We start from the raw sequence: 20,287 nt of genomic DNA, 5'->3' as shown, positions 1-20,287 counted from the left end.
AAGTAAATTCAGAGTAAGTGCCATGATAAAATTGTTTTCACTTCAGTCTTATTAGAAAAGAATAGTCTACTTAGGGGTAAGGACATTGGATCCATACTTCTATTGTGCCAAACTTCTCCAATTTTTCTTTCAATTATTCCTGTCCTTACAAAGAAGATAAAGAAAGAGATACAAGGTTGTTTCATGAAATTTAAATTATATCTAGAAAGTGTAAAGCTCTGGAAGAGACACTGATCCTTTGCTTATTATTTGACTGGCCAGAAGAAAGCAGTGTGAGATACTCAGAGAAACTGCACCATGACATTTCAATCCTCACAGCCCACAGTGGCTAAAGCAGGGCTGTCTCACAGAACAGTGCTCCTTCACATGGTGGAGTAGGCAAAGAATCACATTCCAAAGCCAAAACATCAAGAAGGCTATATCAATTTACAGAAAATGGAAAAAAAACTGGCAACACATTTTGGCACAGCTGAATTTGTTCATTATCAATTCATTCCTGCATAAATTAGTTGATATCCATTAACTCTATGCACTTATGATTTACCCATTTAGCACTCATTTCCCTCTTAACAGCACTTCAATCCTAATTCTAAACACTTGTTTGAAACAACTCATAAAACTTACGTTCTTTCTCCTCTACTTCTCTCTCCCAAAGGCTGCCAACTGGCTGTGGCAGGTATATGAATCTGCCCACAAAAACTGGAACTTTTTACCTGAAATTCCCTAAAATACTATATATAGAGAGAAATTGATCCAGGTCACTAAATGTGGGCATACAATTTGCATGTATACACAGATACTGAACACCAGGTTTTCTTATACCAGTTAACTATTTTGCAATAGAATAAATTGAAAATAATTAAAGATAAATTAAAAATAAAGATAAATAAATTGAAAATAATTTAAAATAATTCTTTCTTTAAAATATGAAAGAGTTTTATATACCTATCTACAAACAGCAGTGTAAGATACCACCAGAGGTGATTTATGTAAGATATTACATTTTTGTAAGATTGTAAGCTTTTTTTATGTAAGATATTGATTTTTTTTAAAAGCTTCTGAGTGGAACTTGCCTCTTCAGTGAGGAGCGTGTCTGCATGAGAGCAGCCTGGTTCATAGCCCGGATCCAGGCATTCATATCCTCCTGGGTGTCAGCACTGAAGTAGTATGTCCTCATCCCTGTGTGCTCTGCCTGAGAGCCAATGACAGAATTCTTGTTATAAATATATGCCCTCATACCTGTGTGAACAGCCTGGAAGAAAAAAGAAGAAATCAAAGTCCGACAGATCTTTCACTTTTTCCCACCAAAAATTAACTTAAAAACAACTTTTCTTTGACTGCTTCTTGAATTTGGGGTGAAGTATCACAGTGCCACAATGGGTTGTAAGGGCAGTAAACTCAAAAGGCACTCCAGGTTTTACTGAAATTCTTCTGCCTCTTTCTAGAACTATTAAGCTGAAAGTCCAGTGCTTCTGATTTTCACAGTGGGAAATTTCAGCTTTTCTTTTTCTTTTAATTTATACATTTCATTTGCCATTAATACTACACTAAACAGATTGAAGAAATCCCTATACTGAACAAATTTAAGGAATTCTCAATGAGATGTGCATCAGCAAGTAAATTTTCCCAGCTCATTTAATAAAGAAATTTATTCAGACAAAAATCTTACCTTTTAAGCAATTAAACTGCTAATTTAAGAACAGATTATAATGCATATTAGGATCTATTGGTTAAAGTGTGCACTTGAACACGTATTAGCTGCACAGTCACAAGACTTACTGATAAAAGTTAGTAATATTGATGGAATTATCACAGCACATAAAATACTGACAATTATCTCTGCACACTAAAATACTCCATGAAATTGCACTGCAAACTAGAGGTACTGGGCCATTTGTCTACAAATATATTCAATATTCAAATTGATTCAATATAGAATATCTTTGTAACTCTATGCTAGTTGAATTTAATTAAATCTCATCCATATTTGTATTAGCAATAGTATAAATATTACCAAATCATATAAATCCTGCAACACTTCAGATTAGCAGGGAGAGATTGATCTCCTTACTTTCCAAAAAAAACTGAAGACAGTATACTCTGCTTGAAAGCTCTTGTAATGATATTAAAATGAAATTAGTAATTTAAACTTATTTTTATAAATAAGTTTTGTATAAAACTAAGCCTGCTATCACACACAAAAACTAGTAGCATCAAATATTGCTGACATGGAGACTTTTAAAAAGAAAAATAATTATATCAAAATTTCAATTTGGCTACATCTGTTTCTAAAGGGTAAATGTACTTTGTAAGTCCTACCTAAATAATTGGTCTTTTTATATTGATGAAATCCTCTCCCCCTCGTTATTCTAAATCAATTTTTAAAAAAAAAAAATTATTGTAGAGACAATCATAGATGGCTTCAGAAAGAAAAGTTTTTACAAAACCCAGGCTATTTAATCCAGTGCAGCCCCTCCTAAACCTTATAACTTCAGTTGTTTACCTAGAATTTCCCAAATTACCATGACCTTAGAGACTTGTATCAACAATTCCGAAGAGCAAAATATGTGCTTGCTGTTACAGTGCTTTTAAGTAAGTTCTGTGCAGAATTTCCTCCCTTCCTATGGCAGGCTGTTCCCCTGAATGTGTGAAACATGGCCTTTCCCTTCTGTGCCTCAAGCAAGGAAGCCTGAGCTTGTTTTGAAAACTGGAGACTGAAGTAGAACAGCCAGCTAGAAAAAGGAGGAGGAGGAGAAGGAAGAGAAAGAAAAAGTTACATAAAGAAGTCAAGACTCTCTCCTGCTCAAAAGAGTCTCCACTTCCCAACAACATGGGCCAAAAAGGGAATACAAGGTGGTTTCTTCACAATTCCCACCATTAGCTGCCCACCTGAACACAGAAAAACAGCACTTGCACATATTAAACAATAGCTCTGATCAATCACATATTCATTCAAAGGACTTTATTCATGTTTGCCTGGTTGAGTTCTTTGGTTTTTCTTTGTTGTAATTGGGGGTTGTCTCTTTTCCTCCACTTCAGAACATGAGAATGCTCAAAGCAAATATGATTTAGAACCATGAATTCATTATAATTTACAGTTACCATCCAGTGTATGAAGAGACCAAAAATTGGCAGCTCCAGATAAAAAAGAAAATGGTGACTTTGATGTGACACCTTATGACTACAGAGATCCTTCACAGAGCAGGGTGATCCCACAGAAGGTGTTAAAATTCAGAAGTGAATCAATTCCTGCAACAAAGTAGACTATGCATGTCCCACTGCAGATGATGCAGTAGGATCCAACCATTCACTGGTTTTATACTTGCTTTAAAAACCCAGAATTTTGGAGAACTATCTGCCGAGACTGCATACCACACCAAGAAATGGATTTAACAGCTGTCTTAATCGACCTGTATGCCCTGATCAACATAACACACTTGTGTTTTAAGTTTCTCTTTGAACACAGCTGCAAGCACTGACTAAGAGGCTGCAGGTGAAAACAGTATCAAAATGCAAACTGTGCTGCATCACTCTCTCTTGAAAGACTGTCTTGAAGACAGCCATAAACATTCCCAGCTTCAGAAGGGATAGTGGAGATGGTGTGTGATTGCCAACAAACACAATATCCTCAAGTTCACGATACATAACACTGGTTAAGGGAAAATTCTAATTTATTTCAGTTATTTATTAGTAGTGTGTTTTATATGCAAGAAAGATACTTTGTGCCAACATCCTGTACCTGTCCCTGCTGGCAGACAGAAGCTAGAAGGCCTTTTGGGTTTGGATTTTTTTTTTTAAGCCAAAGCTATTAGGATGGCTACAGCACACTAAAAAGCCTAAAACACAGCACATGCTCACATGTACACCATACACACAACAGGGAAAAAATAATATTGGTACCTATTCATGCATTCAGATGCCTTAATGTGGATAGACTGAGAAGAAAAGCAGTCTCTCTCCCATAGTGCACAGTAGGAGAAATGGACAGTAAACCCCAAGAGCATATCAAAAGGTCAAGACAAGGACAAAAAATTAAACAAGTTAAAATCATTAAAAGATTCATGTTTAAAAAAAACAACCAACCAAACAAGAAATCCCTCCAAAAAACCCAAACAAACAAAAAAACTTAATAAAAGACTATACTAAAAGTAACTAATGCCTACAGCTGTTGTGTTCACCTCCACTTGCTCAAAATACCTAAGACAGAAAAGCCACCATTCACAGAACAAAGGGATAACTAAAGGAACAGTTTTCTAACTGTAATCTTTCCAAGTTATTTCTGTCAATGACCTATAATATACAGAAATTTCTTCTTTCTCTTGAATTTTGATATTTATGAACCCTTTCTGAGCAAAGACTGAAATAACACTGAGCCTTCACTACAAACTCAACAACAGCCCACTACAACCTAACTCATCTTTCACCCTTAAATAATACTGAGCTTTATGAGGATTTCTAGAAGCTTGAACCCTCCCCTCTTCCAAATTCAAAACCAGCACCTCTCAAATTTACAACCCTTGGCATTTCTTCACCTGACTCCCCAGACCCAGAGCACTATGGGAGCCTAAGAAAGCAATGCTGACTCAGAGAATATAAAGGAACAAACTATGTAATATTTTTTTTTTTTTTTTTTTTAGGAAAACCAGCAAGATCAAAGAAATAGATACGAAGTTTGTCCTGGTCCCAGTGGTCTAAGCAATAAACAAATACTTCCATTAGTAAGACCAGTTAAAAATAATTTTCATTATTTGAGGACAAGGCTTCTAAAAAAACTGTGATGACATGAACTTCCATAAACTGAAATTATTCATGTCCAAAACGATTGTATTACTACAAAATACAGGCATTTCTCTTCACAGGAAGTATTTCCAGCTATATATGAATGTTTTACAAGCCTTTTCACATTAAAATCTAAACACTGAATTTGTGCTCACTCATATTGGTACCAACAAAAAACTATTATTTTAAAATGCAGCTATTAGACTAATTAAATATCTCTAGGATGTGAGCTGTTAAACCAAATATGCAGTAAGGACCTCGAGTTCTAGGCTCACACACAGCTTAGTGACAGTGGCTTCCAGCTAGTCAGAGCACTTTGCTTGACATAAACAGAGGAAGTGAAAGAATTGTCAAGACTCAAAAATTTTATCAAGATCAAGACGTAAAAGCACAGTTTCTAAACAAAAAAAAATTAAATGCACATACTGTTATATTTCAAAGTAGGGGTCTGATTGCATTTCAAAAGCCTGTAGGCTGTTCTGCAGGCCTGTAATTGTTAAACACCCAATGAGACATAAAAACTTGAACTGGACCTCAGGAGGTGATGAAAGGAAAAGGATTTTGAGAACTCCTACAGCACACATTTTAACACTTTGCAATGTTTAACACAGACCCCAGTGAGCATGTATTTTACAAGCCTCCTTCTAACCAAATCACATGCAAAAAACATCCATATATTTGCTTAGCAAATTTCCTTCCTTTAGCTTTGCAAACAAAAGAGTTGCATTTTTTCCAGTTTTGCTGTTTCCCTAGCTTCCAAATTCATTGCTACTTCAAATGGGAGCCAATCCTTCTGTTGTAACAGAAGATTTACAACAACCTCAATAAAGAGCAGGCTAAATGTAAAAAATGCCATAGCACATTCTCCTTCTCATTCAGGTCTTCAATGCAAAAAAAAAAAAAAAAAATCTTATCTTTATTTTGGGCTTAATCTGCTTGTGTGCTCTATTTCTGGCTGTGCTACACTGCAAGACAGAATGTCCATCTAGGCTCTGGGTCTGGAGGTGTTCTGAAGAGAGGAGATAAAGGTAATGGCTGCTGAGTGATGGATGCCAGCACGGGGGTGCTCTTGCTGTGGGGTGCCCACAGCCAAGTCTGTGACCACTGAACATCAGTGCTGGACAGGGTCCGTGCCACAGGAACCCGACAAAATCCTCCTGCTGCCCTTGGAGTTGGGCCTGAATAAAATCAAACTGCAGCACCCAGCCTGCAGTCAATCATCAAACACCTAAAGCAGAGTTAAAACTGGCCTGACAAACTGATACATGAAATGTTGATTTTTTTAGAGAGTTTTCTAGCATAAACTTTCTTTTGCTGTCAACACCCTATTTCTATCTATATCAATAGACATAGATAGACCCTGTGTGGAAAGTCTCATGATATTTCCAGAAAAAGACTCAGATTAAATAACTGGTAGAGCCCATACAGGTATAATATCCTTAAAGGAACAGCAGAAGTCTGCGTTTGCTTCTGGAAAGGTTTAACCATGACCAAACCATGGATTCCACTCCACTTGGCCAGTGGTGACTTAAGAGCGTGTGTAAACACCATTTGAATAAAATAAAAAGCAGGGAACCCTAGAAGAGTACACTGAGTTCCCCTCTTTCAGTATGTGCTTCCTCCTAGGAAAAGGCTCTAGAAAAGGAGGGCTTTATGAATCACACTCAGTAAATAGTGGAGGTGAAATGTTTTTCTTAAAGTTTTCTTTATAGCTTTATCCTGATAACTCATGCTCAATGCATTTGAAAAAGTACAATAAACATTTCCACAAAGTGCACCAGGTCTTTTTAAAACACATTTCCCAAGTTAATATTTGCCTAATAAATTTCAAACCACTATCCACATGAACATAGAACTGAAAGCAAAAAAAGGCAGTCTCAATTTTAAACACCTCAAAAAATTAAAATACAAGAAGAAGTCACATGTTCTTCATAATTTCAGCACAGAAAATATTTAAACAGAGATTCCTTCTAGATCTCCTAAAGTATGTCTGACCAAAACCTGATTTGTAAATTACTTTAAAGTACGTAGCTGATTTGTATGATAGAAAAACAAGTTCTGCTCTGACTTTAAATCTGCCACAGGCATGGAAGTTTCTGAACTTTGCCTAAGTGCTGCAGTTTTGACAATCATTTGGAGTCAGGTTTTTGCACTATCAAGAAGTATGTTTTATTTCATATCTGTGGGCTTTTATAATGAAGACTAGAATTGTAAATTATACAATTATATTTATTTTAGAAAAAGAAAAAGCACAAAACCACTCATAAACTATATCAAACAAAAGTACTTTTTCCTTTAAATGGTCCATACCACTTAGGATGACTAAGTGCTGTCATTTTCTACCTGTGAGATCTGAGTGGATATTTTTCTTTTTAAAAAAACCACAACAAAACCAAACAGACATCAGTCCATTATGAGATCAAGTACTCTATTACAAAGTAAATAAATTTGTACACAGTACTGGAACAACTTGTCAATACTAATTTCTGATTTTAGAAACAGACTCTTTACTCAGAGACACTTCATTAAGCTCTGAGGACACTTACAAGGTAACAGACATGAATGTCAATTCATAAGCAAAAAAAAAAATTGCTATGTCACATCTGAACAGGCAGTCAATAAACCTATCTGCTTTTAAAAACTAGTAACAAGTAAAATAGGAAACAGATGAGTTCTTGTTTACAACAGCAGCTTTTCTAATGCAAATAAACTATGATTAGCTGATAAGTTTTGCAAATGTACCTTAAAAGAAAATTTGCGATTTATACGATCTTCAGGTCCAACTGGAGATATTACATAACTCGGCAAAGGGATGCTCCCCAGAACAGACTCTTCTCTGCTGTCTGTGGAATAAAAAAATAGAAATTAATTCCCTGCACTGTTCAGTGGGCTAACAATATATTCTCCTTTATGGACACAGAGAAAACAGGTATTAAGCAGAAACAACAGTGGTTCAGACTGAACACAAGGAAATGCATTTTCCCAAGGACAGAGCAGCAGGGGCACACACCAAGGAAGAAGCTGTGCCATATCCATCCTTGGAGCTTTTCAATGCTTGACTTGATTAAACCCTGAGCAACTTGGGCTGACTCCTTTCCTGACCCTGAGTTCACCAGGCACTGGGATGGGACATTTCCTGTAATCCCTTCTGACACGAATTCATTTATGACTCAACACCAATAATACATGCAGAAAAATGTTTTAAAGAAAAAAGATCGGACTTTGTTTTCTTAATCAGATTGGGGTTTTATTGAGGTGTTTGGATTTTTTTTTTTTTTGGGAGGGGGAGGGATGGGGGTTGGATATTGCTTTTTAGCTTCAGCCAGAAGAACACACTTCAAGAATAAAGCTTATTGTGCCAAATGAACAGTGACAGGCTGTAAAACATGATGGACCTTCCATTTAGCACTGTACATCTTAGGCTAATTGCTATAATTAGGAAACCTCTCTTACTGCTGGCTCCAAGTGATAGACAGCAGAAATGCAGATCAGGAAATATAAATTCCAAGTCTGATATTCTGTATTGCTTTTCAAAAATTGTAGCACATGAAGTATTCAAAACTTGAAAATAACCTTATGTAATACCTAGTTTAGTCTAAGATCACATCTAACCTTACTTTTTTGGTAGAATTACTGGATTCAGAAGTTCTCACTCCTACTTTGGCCCTTGGATTAAAACTGAACCAATGCCCTGATCTGGCCATAGTGCATTCTCAAAAAGCACAGACATCCAAGTGCAAGCAAATAGGTACCAGAACACAGACCAGAGATGGGATAAATCTTATTTATTCCAGTCAGATATTCTGCAATGTAAACTGTGGCATACACCAAAAATAAATTACGTGAAAAAATATCATACAGCATCCTTTGCTTCCCCTACTCTGGCCTAGAACTTGCTGTCTTGCATTTAAAATGTCTGGCCAAGCAATTATTTCACTGTTCATCTCAGAACAACTAACTTTATCTGAAGAGTTCAGTTAGTTCATGCATTCACCACGATTTGTACAGGTGAACTGTTCAGACCAACTCACAACAGCTGATATCTACTCACCTTTGTAGTAAAACAAACAAAAATCAGCAAGCACAAACCATCGTCTCTTCCATAACCGCATTCCAGAGCTATCCTGAAATGCAAGAAATGTGGTATACTTTTCATCTATGGAAAATAAACAGACACAGTGTTGATCCAGTGAGTAATTTACCAGAAGTTTACCTAAATATGACCACTAAGTGCAAAACAAATGGTTTATATCTTAGCAAAATATTGTGTACTAAGAAAGATAAGAGGCAAAACATCCAACTATAAAATAATGAGGGCAGATTAGTCAAACTGCTCATTTTCATTGAGTAAATAAGCCCTCATCCCAAACAGCATTCAGATTAACTTTGTACACAACCAATGCTTATTTTATCTGCTCAGATTTATCTGCAATAAGGAAATAAAGTGTGTTTCTGATGGCACAAACTCCAACAAAGATTGCCTGCAGACCAAAATGAAAATCCCTACACAGCTGTGAAGTATGACCTCACATTTCAGGCAATGATATCCTATAATTCAATCACCATATGTTACCCATGCCTAAAATGTAATTTAATCAAATATTCCTTAGGAAATAAAACAGGATGCATAATGTGCAAATTTTAATGAAGTATAATATAATATGCCTGTGGAAATATATATAGATATAGATATAGATTAGATATAGATATAACCTTGTCAAAATTAGTATTATTTGCATTGAAATTAATTTCTGAAGCTTTTAAAACTGCCAGCCTATAACCTAGGGAAGTATAGCTTCTTCAGCTTGGGTAGGCTTTGGTGAGACCAGCAGCATAAAAAGTACCTTCAGGTTTTAAGGGCTTACAAACAAGGGTTAGGGGACAGAAGGAAATAGGATATACAACATTACTCTAGCTATTTCCCTCCTCCTTTCTGCAATCAAATTAAGTGTGGAAGGACTTTCTTCCCTTCCCATTTTCATGCTACAAGGCTGGCAACACATACTGTGTCTGAGTTCTGTTTCTGTCCTGAGAACAAATGGACTTGGGTAGTGGATGTCAACAGAGCTGAGAGCGGAACACAGCAGAATTACATCTCTCCTCCCAAGAGGAAGCAGACAGCTGCCAGCTATTTCACTTTCCCGTGCATGTAAAACCATAATTGTAAGCCTCAGATTTCAGCCTTCTCCTGCCCACCCCTAAATCTAACTGCTGGATCTCTAGTGATAATCTGGTAGACACGGGCTGCCAAATGAGAAGCAGGGAAATTATTCTCATATAACAAACAGTTTTATTTACTTATTACACTCAAAGATGTGTTTCTGTCAGCTTAAGAGTTCAAGACATAGCAGCTGTAGTACTCTGTTCATTGGATGAAATACTATAATCCAGTCTTTGCTGGCTACTGGTCTTGGTGACAGCAATGTATGGTAGATGTGTCCCCATTTCCCATAATTTTCTCCCTCCTACTTCTGGAGAACAAAAAGGCATAGGGACTGGAATTAAGCTTTTGATCAGGGTAGAAGGGCATAACCAAGTAGATAAGAGTAAGGCCTTCACAGCCAACCCCAGGCTGACTGTGTTCTGAGAGAGTCAAAGATCAGCCTGACAACCAGCCAGCAGGATAAACCAGGGAAAACAACCAGATTTAGATAACAAAGTTATAGCCTCAATATTGAGCTGTGATGGTGATGCCCATTTATCAGTTTCCTCTTCTGAATCAAACCCATTTGCAAACCTTGGTTTTCACAATTGCCAAGCACAAATTCCTCATTATGGAAGTCTGTGGAAGTACCCAGCACTGCCCTGTGCCACCAACACTGGACCTTCTGCTTCCTCAGTTCCTTGGAAAGCACTAGCTCTTCCTTGATGATTGCATTGAAGGATATGAACAGAAACAGGTGATCACATGAATACCTGCTTGTGCAGCCAGCCTCTTACTATCACAGGAACATTGGGATTCCTCCTGATCGCTTGTTCCCTCTTTCCAAAGCTGTGAACTTTGTTTCCAGTCTTCACAACCTGTAAAGTATAATGTAGCAGTGGTTTCTAAACCGTACTGAGACTCATTTCATATTACAAATACTCTCACTGCAATAACTTATACTTCATTACACAGCAACAAAGTATTCACGGCATTTTCAAGGGCAAGTAAACAGACAATGATATTTACAACAGAACAAAGTCAATCTTCCACCTTCATCAGGACAGTGTGCCAGCTCCTGCTGAAGAGCAGCAGCACTGCTGTGTCAAGCCAGAAGGCAGAACCGTGGAAATTTTAGTGTGCCTGGGAAGTATTTTTGAGAGCTGCATGCAAGTCTCTGTGGAAAACATTGCACTAGTCTCTTACACAGGACTTTGAGTAGATGAATCTTACACTTATTCTTCTTTGTTTGGCTTTTTGGGGGGTTTTTGATGTTTTTTTTTGGTGGATTTTAATTTTTCTTTCCTGTTTAAATTCAAACAACATTGATAGCTTAATAAAATGCTTGGACTCTGCTCCTGTAAACAAAAGACAGTGATGCTACCAGGGAAGAGACCTACAGGGCAGCCTGTGGAAATCACAAGGACTAGGTAATGAGCTGTGTCTTACTGAAACCTCAGTTCTGACCCACATGGACAAAACTATTTCAAAAACAAACAAGCAAGACCCATCCACGTGTGATAAAGCAGAATCACTCAATGAGTAATTTGCCTGTTCTTTTCCAGCCTCAGCCCAGTTTGCGCCTCCAGTTGCTTCAGGACAGACTACCCTTACAGTTGCTGCCAACTTCTCCAAGAAAAGAGCTGTCCAAATTCTTTCCTACAGTGGCTCTCTTTTTAATCTCTGAGCTTGTCAGGGTACAGATGCTCTGTGGGCTGCAGGCAAACAGCAGCTCTGGAAACAAGTATATTCATCACACACAAGGGATAACATCAGAAAAATATCTTAGTGTACTGCTCCTGCCAGCCAGGCAACATCTAGACTAAAAGACAGCATATCATGTACATAATCCCAGCAGAATATTATAACTTTAAATGGATTCTGTTGAGTGGATTGATGTTGATTGATTGATGAAGACTTCACCAATCTGCACAAAATTTCCTGTCTTTATGAAGGTTTAAGATAATAGCTACAACCAGTATGAAAAAAATGCACTTCTTTTTTGGTGCTACAGCGTATGAAGCAGCGAGGTAGATTTAACAGTTGTGAGGAGCAGCATTTCCCCAGCAGTGCCACCTCCCCAGACAGCTCAGTGAGAGCCTGCACAAGACCCAGCAGCACCCAGGGCACCACAGGTGGTCACCTGAGGAAAAGCCCATATTTGTCCACCTGTCCAGGGTTCTTGGCACAAACCCAGCAGAGTAGGTTGTAAAACAGGTTTCTGAGGAGGTGCCCCCAACCTCCAGCTGGCAAAAGCCAGTTCATAGCAGAAGTCAGGTGAGGATGGTATCACCAAGATCCCCCATGCCATGTCTCTGCCAGACCTGTGCTAAGGCATTCAGCCAACAGGCTGCAGAGCACTGTCTTTGGGCAAACACAGCCATAGACAGGCTTTTTTTAAAGAAAAATGAGAAGTAAACAATACAGTTGAGTTTTTATAAAATTGCTGCCGAATGTTAAGATGCAACAGCTACATTAAAAGGGTGATAATGATGAGGCCCAAACTTGTTAAAGCACTGAGAGTCAAGAATCTATTTTTATTTTGTTTTTACTTTATTTATACTTTGCAGCTGCACATAAATCAATTTAGAAAATGTACAGAATTTAGTTTCCTCATCTTTCTCTCATGTAGATCTTTGGAAGGGTGAAGGAACTGAGGAGCAGCTGAAGCGCAGCAGATCTAGCCTTACAGAAGCATTTAAACTTGATTTTTTTTAAATAGATCTTTTAATCAAACACTTTCTCTTATCTTAGTAACTTAAACATGCAGACCACAATGTAGAAAAATCATACTTGGACTTGGTCAAAAGACCAAACAATTTTTATGGCATAGGAGTAGGAAAATTTTTCCAAAGGCTGTGCATTATAGGTCAAGCCAATACCATAATGGAAACAAAATTATCCTTTTATGGTGCTTTATGTAATTAAAATTCTCATATAATCTTTAGTATTGATGATCTCATTCAAGCATAACAGATACTGCAAAGCATAGCAGATACTTAGTCATGCTTTGTTTCCACTGGCTAGACTAAGAAATTGATTTAAAAGAAAAAGTATACTTTTAAACTATCTCTCTGCACTGCAGTTGTCTTTTCCTAACTTGAATTCTTCTGATATCATTGTCAGGAGTTTAAAAATGCAGGTCAGCACAGCTGTCTGTATCACTGAAGACACAAAAGTCACTTTTGACTTCAGTACATTTGTTATGCTGACTTGCTTGTAAATGACTGCTAAGTTTTTGCAACAAAACCCAAAAATGTCAAAAGCCAAAATTTTCAAATCCCTTTCCATCACTGCCTCATCTTCTTTCTTACAGTAGCTTGTAGCTGAGGAGGAAAGCTGCTAACTTATTATGTAATTTTTTTTCTTTCTTTTAAACAGGACTAACAAAAAAAGTATAGAAAGACTTTTTTTTGGAACAGATTTTTTAACTAGTAAACAGGAGACTGTATTTTGGTCAAAATGTGCAAATACATATGCATAATAAAACATGGAACTTTCAACCTAGAAGGAATTTTTTAAAATCAACCCATAAAAAGCCACCTGTTTAAGTCATAAACTCTTTAAGTCAAAAAATCTCAGTGAACTTATGAATCCTCTCAGTATCTCTAAGAAAATGATACAAAATCCTTATTTTTCAGATAGAAAAAAGCCTGAAACTCTCCAAAAATCTCCAAATTTTGAGCATTCACATACAATGGCTGTGAATTAGAGCCTGTATTGCACTCCAGCTTCAGACAGTACTAGAGCTGGCACATCACATTCCTGTCACCACTGCTTGTTCCAGCTGCTAGACCCATTCTTTACTTGTATTCCTCACCAACTGACCTCAGAGAAATACCAGCAACTATCAGTGTCATCAACAATTCAGTGACTTCTGTTATGCAGAACCCATCCAAAACATGCTCTCAAAATGTAGATAGTAAATACATTCCCTACTTTCCTTTCATTTTTGACTTGGCCAAAGTCCTGTGTGGCACCATAACATTTGCAAACTTCCATTCACACCACCAGATGTTTTAACAGACTAAATTCCAAATGTACCTTACTGTTGAACTGAAACAGACCCTTATTCCTCCATAACCTTAATTATTAATCAATATAAATGGCTTTTAATATGGTTAATCATGTAACTGAATTGGCTATGAACAAGCAGATCTTTGGGACAGAGAATAATTGCAGTTTATCAAAATGCCCTTTTGCTTTTCACTCCCTCAACCCCATACCCCTCAAATGTCAAAGAGTAAGATAGACTGCATTGGTCTAAAGTCTTTAGATGACTTATTCAGACAGTTCTTGCATCAAAATACTGGACCAAATGTGCACAGCTCTATAGAAAAAAAACAGTCTGAATTTGGTCAGGATTCCAACACTATGCATACACCATACTCTGATGGCATTTGCAAGACCGAATTATAGAAGCATTTAAAAAAATAATTAGCCATGGCTAAGTAGAGAACATGAACTTATCTTTGGCTTCATGATTGTGCTTCATGTCTGCATCTGAGAACTCACTCCTTGAAAGAATGATTATGGACTTCAGGGAAGAAAACATTCAGAAATAGATGGAAGGACCTTAAAATCTATTCTCAACCTGCCAAAAGTCAATCCCAAAGTGGAGGACACAGGTGATTTTACAGCCTTTTTTCTCATTGCTAGTTCACTTGAAATAATTTTTGTGTTAGACTGTGAAGGAATTCAACAGATCTTCTATCTCTACAAAACAAGAGAAGTGATTTCAAGCCTGTTAACATGTGCAATGCTGAAACATAGCATATGTAGGAAAGATGTTGGTGCATCTTAATTAAGGACCCAAAGTAGAATGGATCTGATAAAAATAAATTGGTGGAGAAACAAAGTACTGGCAAAGCCTCTGTGAGAGCTTTATTCTAAGTCTAAAGCTGCCATGTATTAAAAAAATCCACACCTGGGAGCCTGCCAGAAGCATGCATAGTCACCCTTACAGTGGACTGCTAACAGAATAGAAAGAGAGACCAAAACCAGACCAAACAAAGTCTTGGAAAGCAATTCTGGATATTCTCTAAGCTCTCTAAGTGATGAAAAAAGCATTACCCTCCCACTCAGCTGTGTGGTTCTGACATGCCCTGTGAATTAGCCTCCAGCACGTGGGTGGCCTGGGAGTGGAATCTAGTCCCCATTTTTGGTCTCTGACTAGATCAGTGCAAGCAGGTGACAAAGGGAAGCAGCAGGAGCAGGGGTCAGAGGATGCACACTCTTTGGCAGAAGTGTGATCCTGGCTAAGTTAAAGCCAACTATGTCACTGGAGAACTACCCAGCTCAAAGCACCGTATCAGATCCCCAGTAAGTTTTTGCTGGTCTAAAGAGGGAAAAAATGAGCTTTCTGCCTCTAACCAGGCTTTAAAAAATCAGAGTAAGGAGGATAAATACAGTAAAAATAAATGCCGACATACTTTGGTAAATTCAACTCTTCAAATATCAAAAAGAAGTGTTTCAACTAATTCAAGTAACCTATTAAGCTTACTGTTTGCAATGATAACTTCATCTAGGACTTTAAAGATAAATGTATGCTTGAGATTTGACACATTGCAATCTTTGTGTTGGTCCAATAACTGATACACTAAAGGTTTTAAAAAAATAATTTAAAAAAATTATTTTTTTAGCTTCTCATGAAATTGTTGTACTGTACTCAAGCACATAAAAACATTAGTAAAAGATTTTAAGTATTCCAACGAAACAAAATATCTTTGCAATCAATTTGGTGAAGTCCTTTCTTAAACTCAGTTACATTAGAGGCTGCCCACTTTTGCATTTAAAAGAAAACCAACTGAGAAGTTTAAGAACTGCAGTCAAAGTTAAGAAAAATATCTCTGCTAATTCTTTCAATATTGCTCTATCCCTTTTTATCCACCCACTACAATTCTCACTGTTCTGCAATTTATTGTAAGGTCAAAGAAGTATTAAAATAGATGGTGACACTTCAAGTACAGCACTTTATTTTATTTTGTTCTATAATTGTCCTAGGGTGACGGTATGGTGTTTGTATCCCAAATCGTGTGTTCTGTTTATGCCTGATATTATGTTCTGTGCCTTCAGGACTGACTCTGAAACTGAAGGATTGTTTTGTCTTGTTATCAGCCAGCTCACCTCCCCCCATGGTCTGTGTCTAGGAGAGGCTTGGCTGGCTGGGCTTGCTTGCTTGCTTTTGCTTATTAGTTAGTTTAGCTAGGCAGTCCAATTTTTACCCTGGACTGTTTGTTTTTCCCTTCCCTTTCCTGAATATCATCTGAACCTGCTCTGGAACTGGACCTGGGAAACACCAAGAAACACTGAGAGTCTGCATTTTGTGACCTGCAGCAGCCATCCCCAGCACTGGAGACTGATAGCTGGGCGACCACTCCCAGGAGAGACTTTCTGAATTTGTCATCTCTTCAGAACAGTGAAAGGGTTTTGTAATCTGGTGTTGATTTTTTTTTTTTTTTTTTTTTTTTTTGTATTGGGGAGTGTTTTTGCTTGTTAAATAAACAGTTTTTTTTCCATTTCTCTCTGAGGAAATCCTTCCCGAACCAGATGGGGGAGGGGCCATGGGGGGTTTGCTTTCTGGGGGCTCCTTCCGGAGGTCTTCTCCCAAATTTTGCCCTAAACTAGGACAATAATGGACACAGGTACTTTGCCAATGACAAGGAATTATTATTATTAAACATAATGTGTGTGAACCTGGTGCCTGCACTGCTTGTGCAAAGCAGTGAGGGCAGAAAAGGATTTAATTGTTACTAGTAGGAGGAAAGGCAGTAAGATTTCATGAAAAAGTAAGAATTGCAAATTCTTGGTATCATGCATCACTTCTTGCCATATACACTGGACTACCAAAATACTTGCTGAAATACTAATATTAAATATATTTACTTCCATTTGTGAGACTCAAACTTTCTATGTCCCAATAATCACTGTGTAAGAAGTTACCATTCAATGCTATCATGTGGGTATACAGGGCTTCCAAAAGAGCTGTAACAGCGCTGTTACTGCTGTAGAGTGCTGTCAAAAGATTTGTGCCTGGGTAGAAGATACTGCATCTTCTCTGAGGTCTTACTAGACTTTTAGCTAAATCCACAGCCCTACTGAAATCAGCATGAGAATATTGGATTTAAAACCAGTGAAGTTCTGACCAACAAGCTGAAAAAAATAGTTTTTTCCTTTACCTTAGAGCCAGGTTTTGTATCAACAGCAGATGTAGTTACTGCAGTGGACGTTTCACTGACCATGCTTGAAGGCCTTTGGTTTATTTGTTGGTTGGACATAGATGAATTCTGTCTAGAAAGCAAACAAAACCAGATAATCTAAAACACATTGTTTCAAACATTCAGTGTGGCCTTTTAATATGTAAAATTCACAGTGTGCAAATGAACAAGTTAGTCAAATATTTCCCGTGCATCTGGAAGCTCCTTTGCACCACTCCTGTTATTTTGATTTCAGGTCTTTCTCAAGCAGTGACCTCTGATGATTGATATTTGTCTATGCATCAGAAGGGAGAAACCTGCCAAATTGTCTGCAAACCCAAGAGAGAACCAAGCTCTAACAAGGAGTGCAGGAATAGAGAAGATAAGGCCTATGCAGTGAAACCAAGCTGTGGCCAATTTAGAGACTTGGCCACAAACCTGTGAAAGAGCCAGTACTGGGGAGAAAAGGACAGGAATCAGCACCTGGCAATAACAGGCTTTTTATTTAAAATCAAACTGAGTCTAGACTGCTGTTAGATCTTTCACTAACTTAATGCCGTATCTTTGAATCTGGCCAAAATATGATTCATAGCACAATATGAATTATTAAAATACCTTTTAAGCAAAATGGTGCAATTCATGGCAGATTGTTGTTAGAAACATGTAATTTCTTAGTCATCCTAAGATTCCAGAAATCCTGATAACTAGCTCAGATATCCATTTAAAGCATAAGTGAGGTCAATCCTACCAGAAGAACCTGTTCAACAAGTAAGAATTCAGTACAGCTACCCAGATGAAGAACTGAGAGGATAAATGGAAGGGAAAAATAAATCTCTGACAAGAGAAGCTTCAGCAGCCAAAGTCGACACCAGCACCGAATGAAATTAAAACCACAGGTGGCATTTTCAAAAATCATTAACAACATAATTTAGCAAATAACAAGTAGCAATACAGTCACATCAGAAAAGAAAACACAACAAAACAAACAATTAACAACACCTGATTTTCCTTTTCCCAGTCACCAAAGCCATTTATTAGAAAAACCAAAAATGATATAAAAGCTACACCAAACATGGTTGCTGCTACCACTGAAATCCAGATCTGAACACAACAGAGAACAGAATAATTCTGAGGAGTTACCACAGTTATAATGAGAACAGAGAAGAGTCTGTGATTTTAGTAGCTCAACACAAGGTTTAACAGAGGACAAAGTATTCGCCACCATTGCTCTTCCTCAGTTACAACCTGAACAATTATCTGTCCAAAAGCTTGAATAGGTGGTTTTTCCGTCATGAAAAAAATCATAATACAATACAGAATGACAAAAATGTAATTTCTAAGCATTTATTATGTGATCATAGAGTGATTTCTCTTCCACTTGCTACTAAAAGTGATAAATGCAAAGAAACCAGGCTTTCCCTTCCTAGTAGTATCAAATTAATGACAAACTTCAAATTCACAAGCAGAAAAATGCTCTTTAAAAAAATGTGAGGTTGTTGCCATGGAAGAATTCAAATAGCAAGCAAAAGACACATTAAATCCATTGAAAGAGAAAATACATCATTATTCTCCAATAAAAAGTCTTTGGCAGCAAACCTGGTGATGCAAACTTGCTGTACCCAACATTTAACAGAAAACACAAAACAATACTGCAAATTTATTTCAATATAGGTATACAGTATTTCAAGGATACAATAGGATTTTTGCATGAAATTGGAACATAAAATTCAGGTATTCAAGTCTCTTAACAGCTAATCAATATTCTCAGTGGTTTTAAAAGCAAATAAAAACAGGCAGCAGATGCAGAATTACCTGAAACATCCTGGCATGTTAAAGGAATTAACATTGCCCTAATAATATTCGACTTTAAAAATAAGTGACTACAGCACTGACTGTGTGCATTCACAAACATTAATTTATAGCTACTATTACCAAAGATGTTTGATAATATCTGTTATCCAAGATACTCCATTCTGTCTTTGAAGTGATGGTGTTTTCCTATTTTCAGGCTAGTTTTCTTACTGCCTCCCCCAGGTGTGTGAATACACACACAGAACTACAGTGAGCTCTGGTACTGTGTAAATATTTTTAAGTACTTGAAAATAACACTCTGTATAATATCTCCTGTCAAGCAACTCCCTGCTCTGCTTAAATATTGCTAGTATGTCTCCAGAAACCATATTTACCAGCTGAAAAAATTACATAGCCAACATTTCGGTTATTAAAAAACCCTGACAGTGAACAAGAACAATAAAAAACAATGACTACACCAGTAGTCCATATTGAAAAAGCAATACTCACGAGAGATCATAAAGATCAGAAGACTGGGAAGATCCACATCCATACTGGCAACTTAAATAGTTTATTTGTTGGAATCAAACATGATGCAATAACATTGTGTCAATGTAGTTTTATTACTAATAAATTTCCTAATCAGCTGGATAAAAAAAAACACAACAACTCTCCTAGTGTTTTTATACATGTAAACACGGTAGATATTTATTTTGGGGTTGTTTGGGTCTCCTCTTTCCTCCCCTCCTGATATTTTTGCTGCTATAGTAACCAAATGCAATAGATAAAATAAGATGGTTCTCTCCCCAGAGGTGCTACACAGGTTTTATCAGGCACAGAAAAATAGGCAAGAAACAGGATAGCACTCATTGGATTAAGCACACTATATTTTCCCCCCCATATGTCTACATTTATGTTCAAGTTTTGTTTTGTTTTTTTTTCAAGTACTATCTTCTCATTTGCAAACACACTGCTATGACAAATATTATACAGCTCCTAATACACAAATAGTAATGTTTAACATTAGTTACATGGTTGCATGTGCCTGATTCTTCCTTTCTGTTCACACTTACTTAAATTATTTAAACAAAGATTTAAGAGAAGAAATTTAAACACAATATACAGCTATCCTAAGTAATTCTATCATAGATTGTTTTCCAAGAAATGCACATGTAACAATGTAGTTAACTAAAAACCAAACACCTGTCTAGCAGATTTATCATGAATTCTCATTTCTCCATCAGTTGTTTAAGAAAGGTCCCTTTGTGGATTAAGGGTTCATTAGAAACATGAAAGCAAAGCACAGAAATCAAGGGGCAGTTGTGAAATTGAAGGGCCTCCCATACAGGAAGACACTCAGATCATTTCAGTGTGATTC

General features: G+C 37.1%; 1 protein-coding gene across 1 annotated transcript in view; it reads right to left on the bottom strand.

Annotated features, from left to right (window-relative positions):
• Positions 1-20,287, bottom strand: part of PLEKHA7 (pleckstrin homology domain containing A7) — a 146,838-nt gene that overhangs the window by 38,991 nt on the left and 87,560 nt on the right. The window contains exons 5-9 of the mRNA XM_053945841.1: positions 17,101-17,212; positions 10,696-10,800; positions 8,831-8,903; positions 7,522-7,622; positions 1,074-1,252 (exon numbers count right to left, since the gene is read on the bottom strand). Coding sequence (XP_053801816.1) covers positions 1,074-1,252; positions 7,522-7,622; positions 8,831-8,903; positions 10,696-10,800; positions 17,101-17,212 — 570 coding nt within the window. The remainder of the gene's footprint in view (positions 1-1,073; positions 1,253-7,521; positions 7,623-8,830; positions 8,904-10,695; positions 10,801-17,100; positions 17,213-20,287) is intronic.

Source organism: Vidua chalybeata, chromosome 6 (genome assembly GCF_026979565.1).
Source record: "Vidua chalybeata isolate OUT-0048 chromosome 6, bVidCha1 merged haplotype, whole genome shotgun sequence".
Classification (NCBI taxonomy): Eukaryota; Metazoa; Chordata; class Aves; order Passeriformes; family Viduidae; genus Vidua; species Vidua chalybeata.
This window is presented reverse-complemented; position numbering and strand designations above follow the sequence as displayed.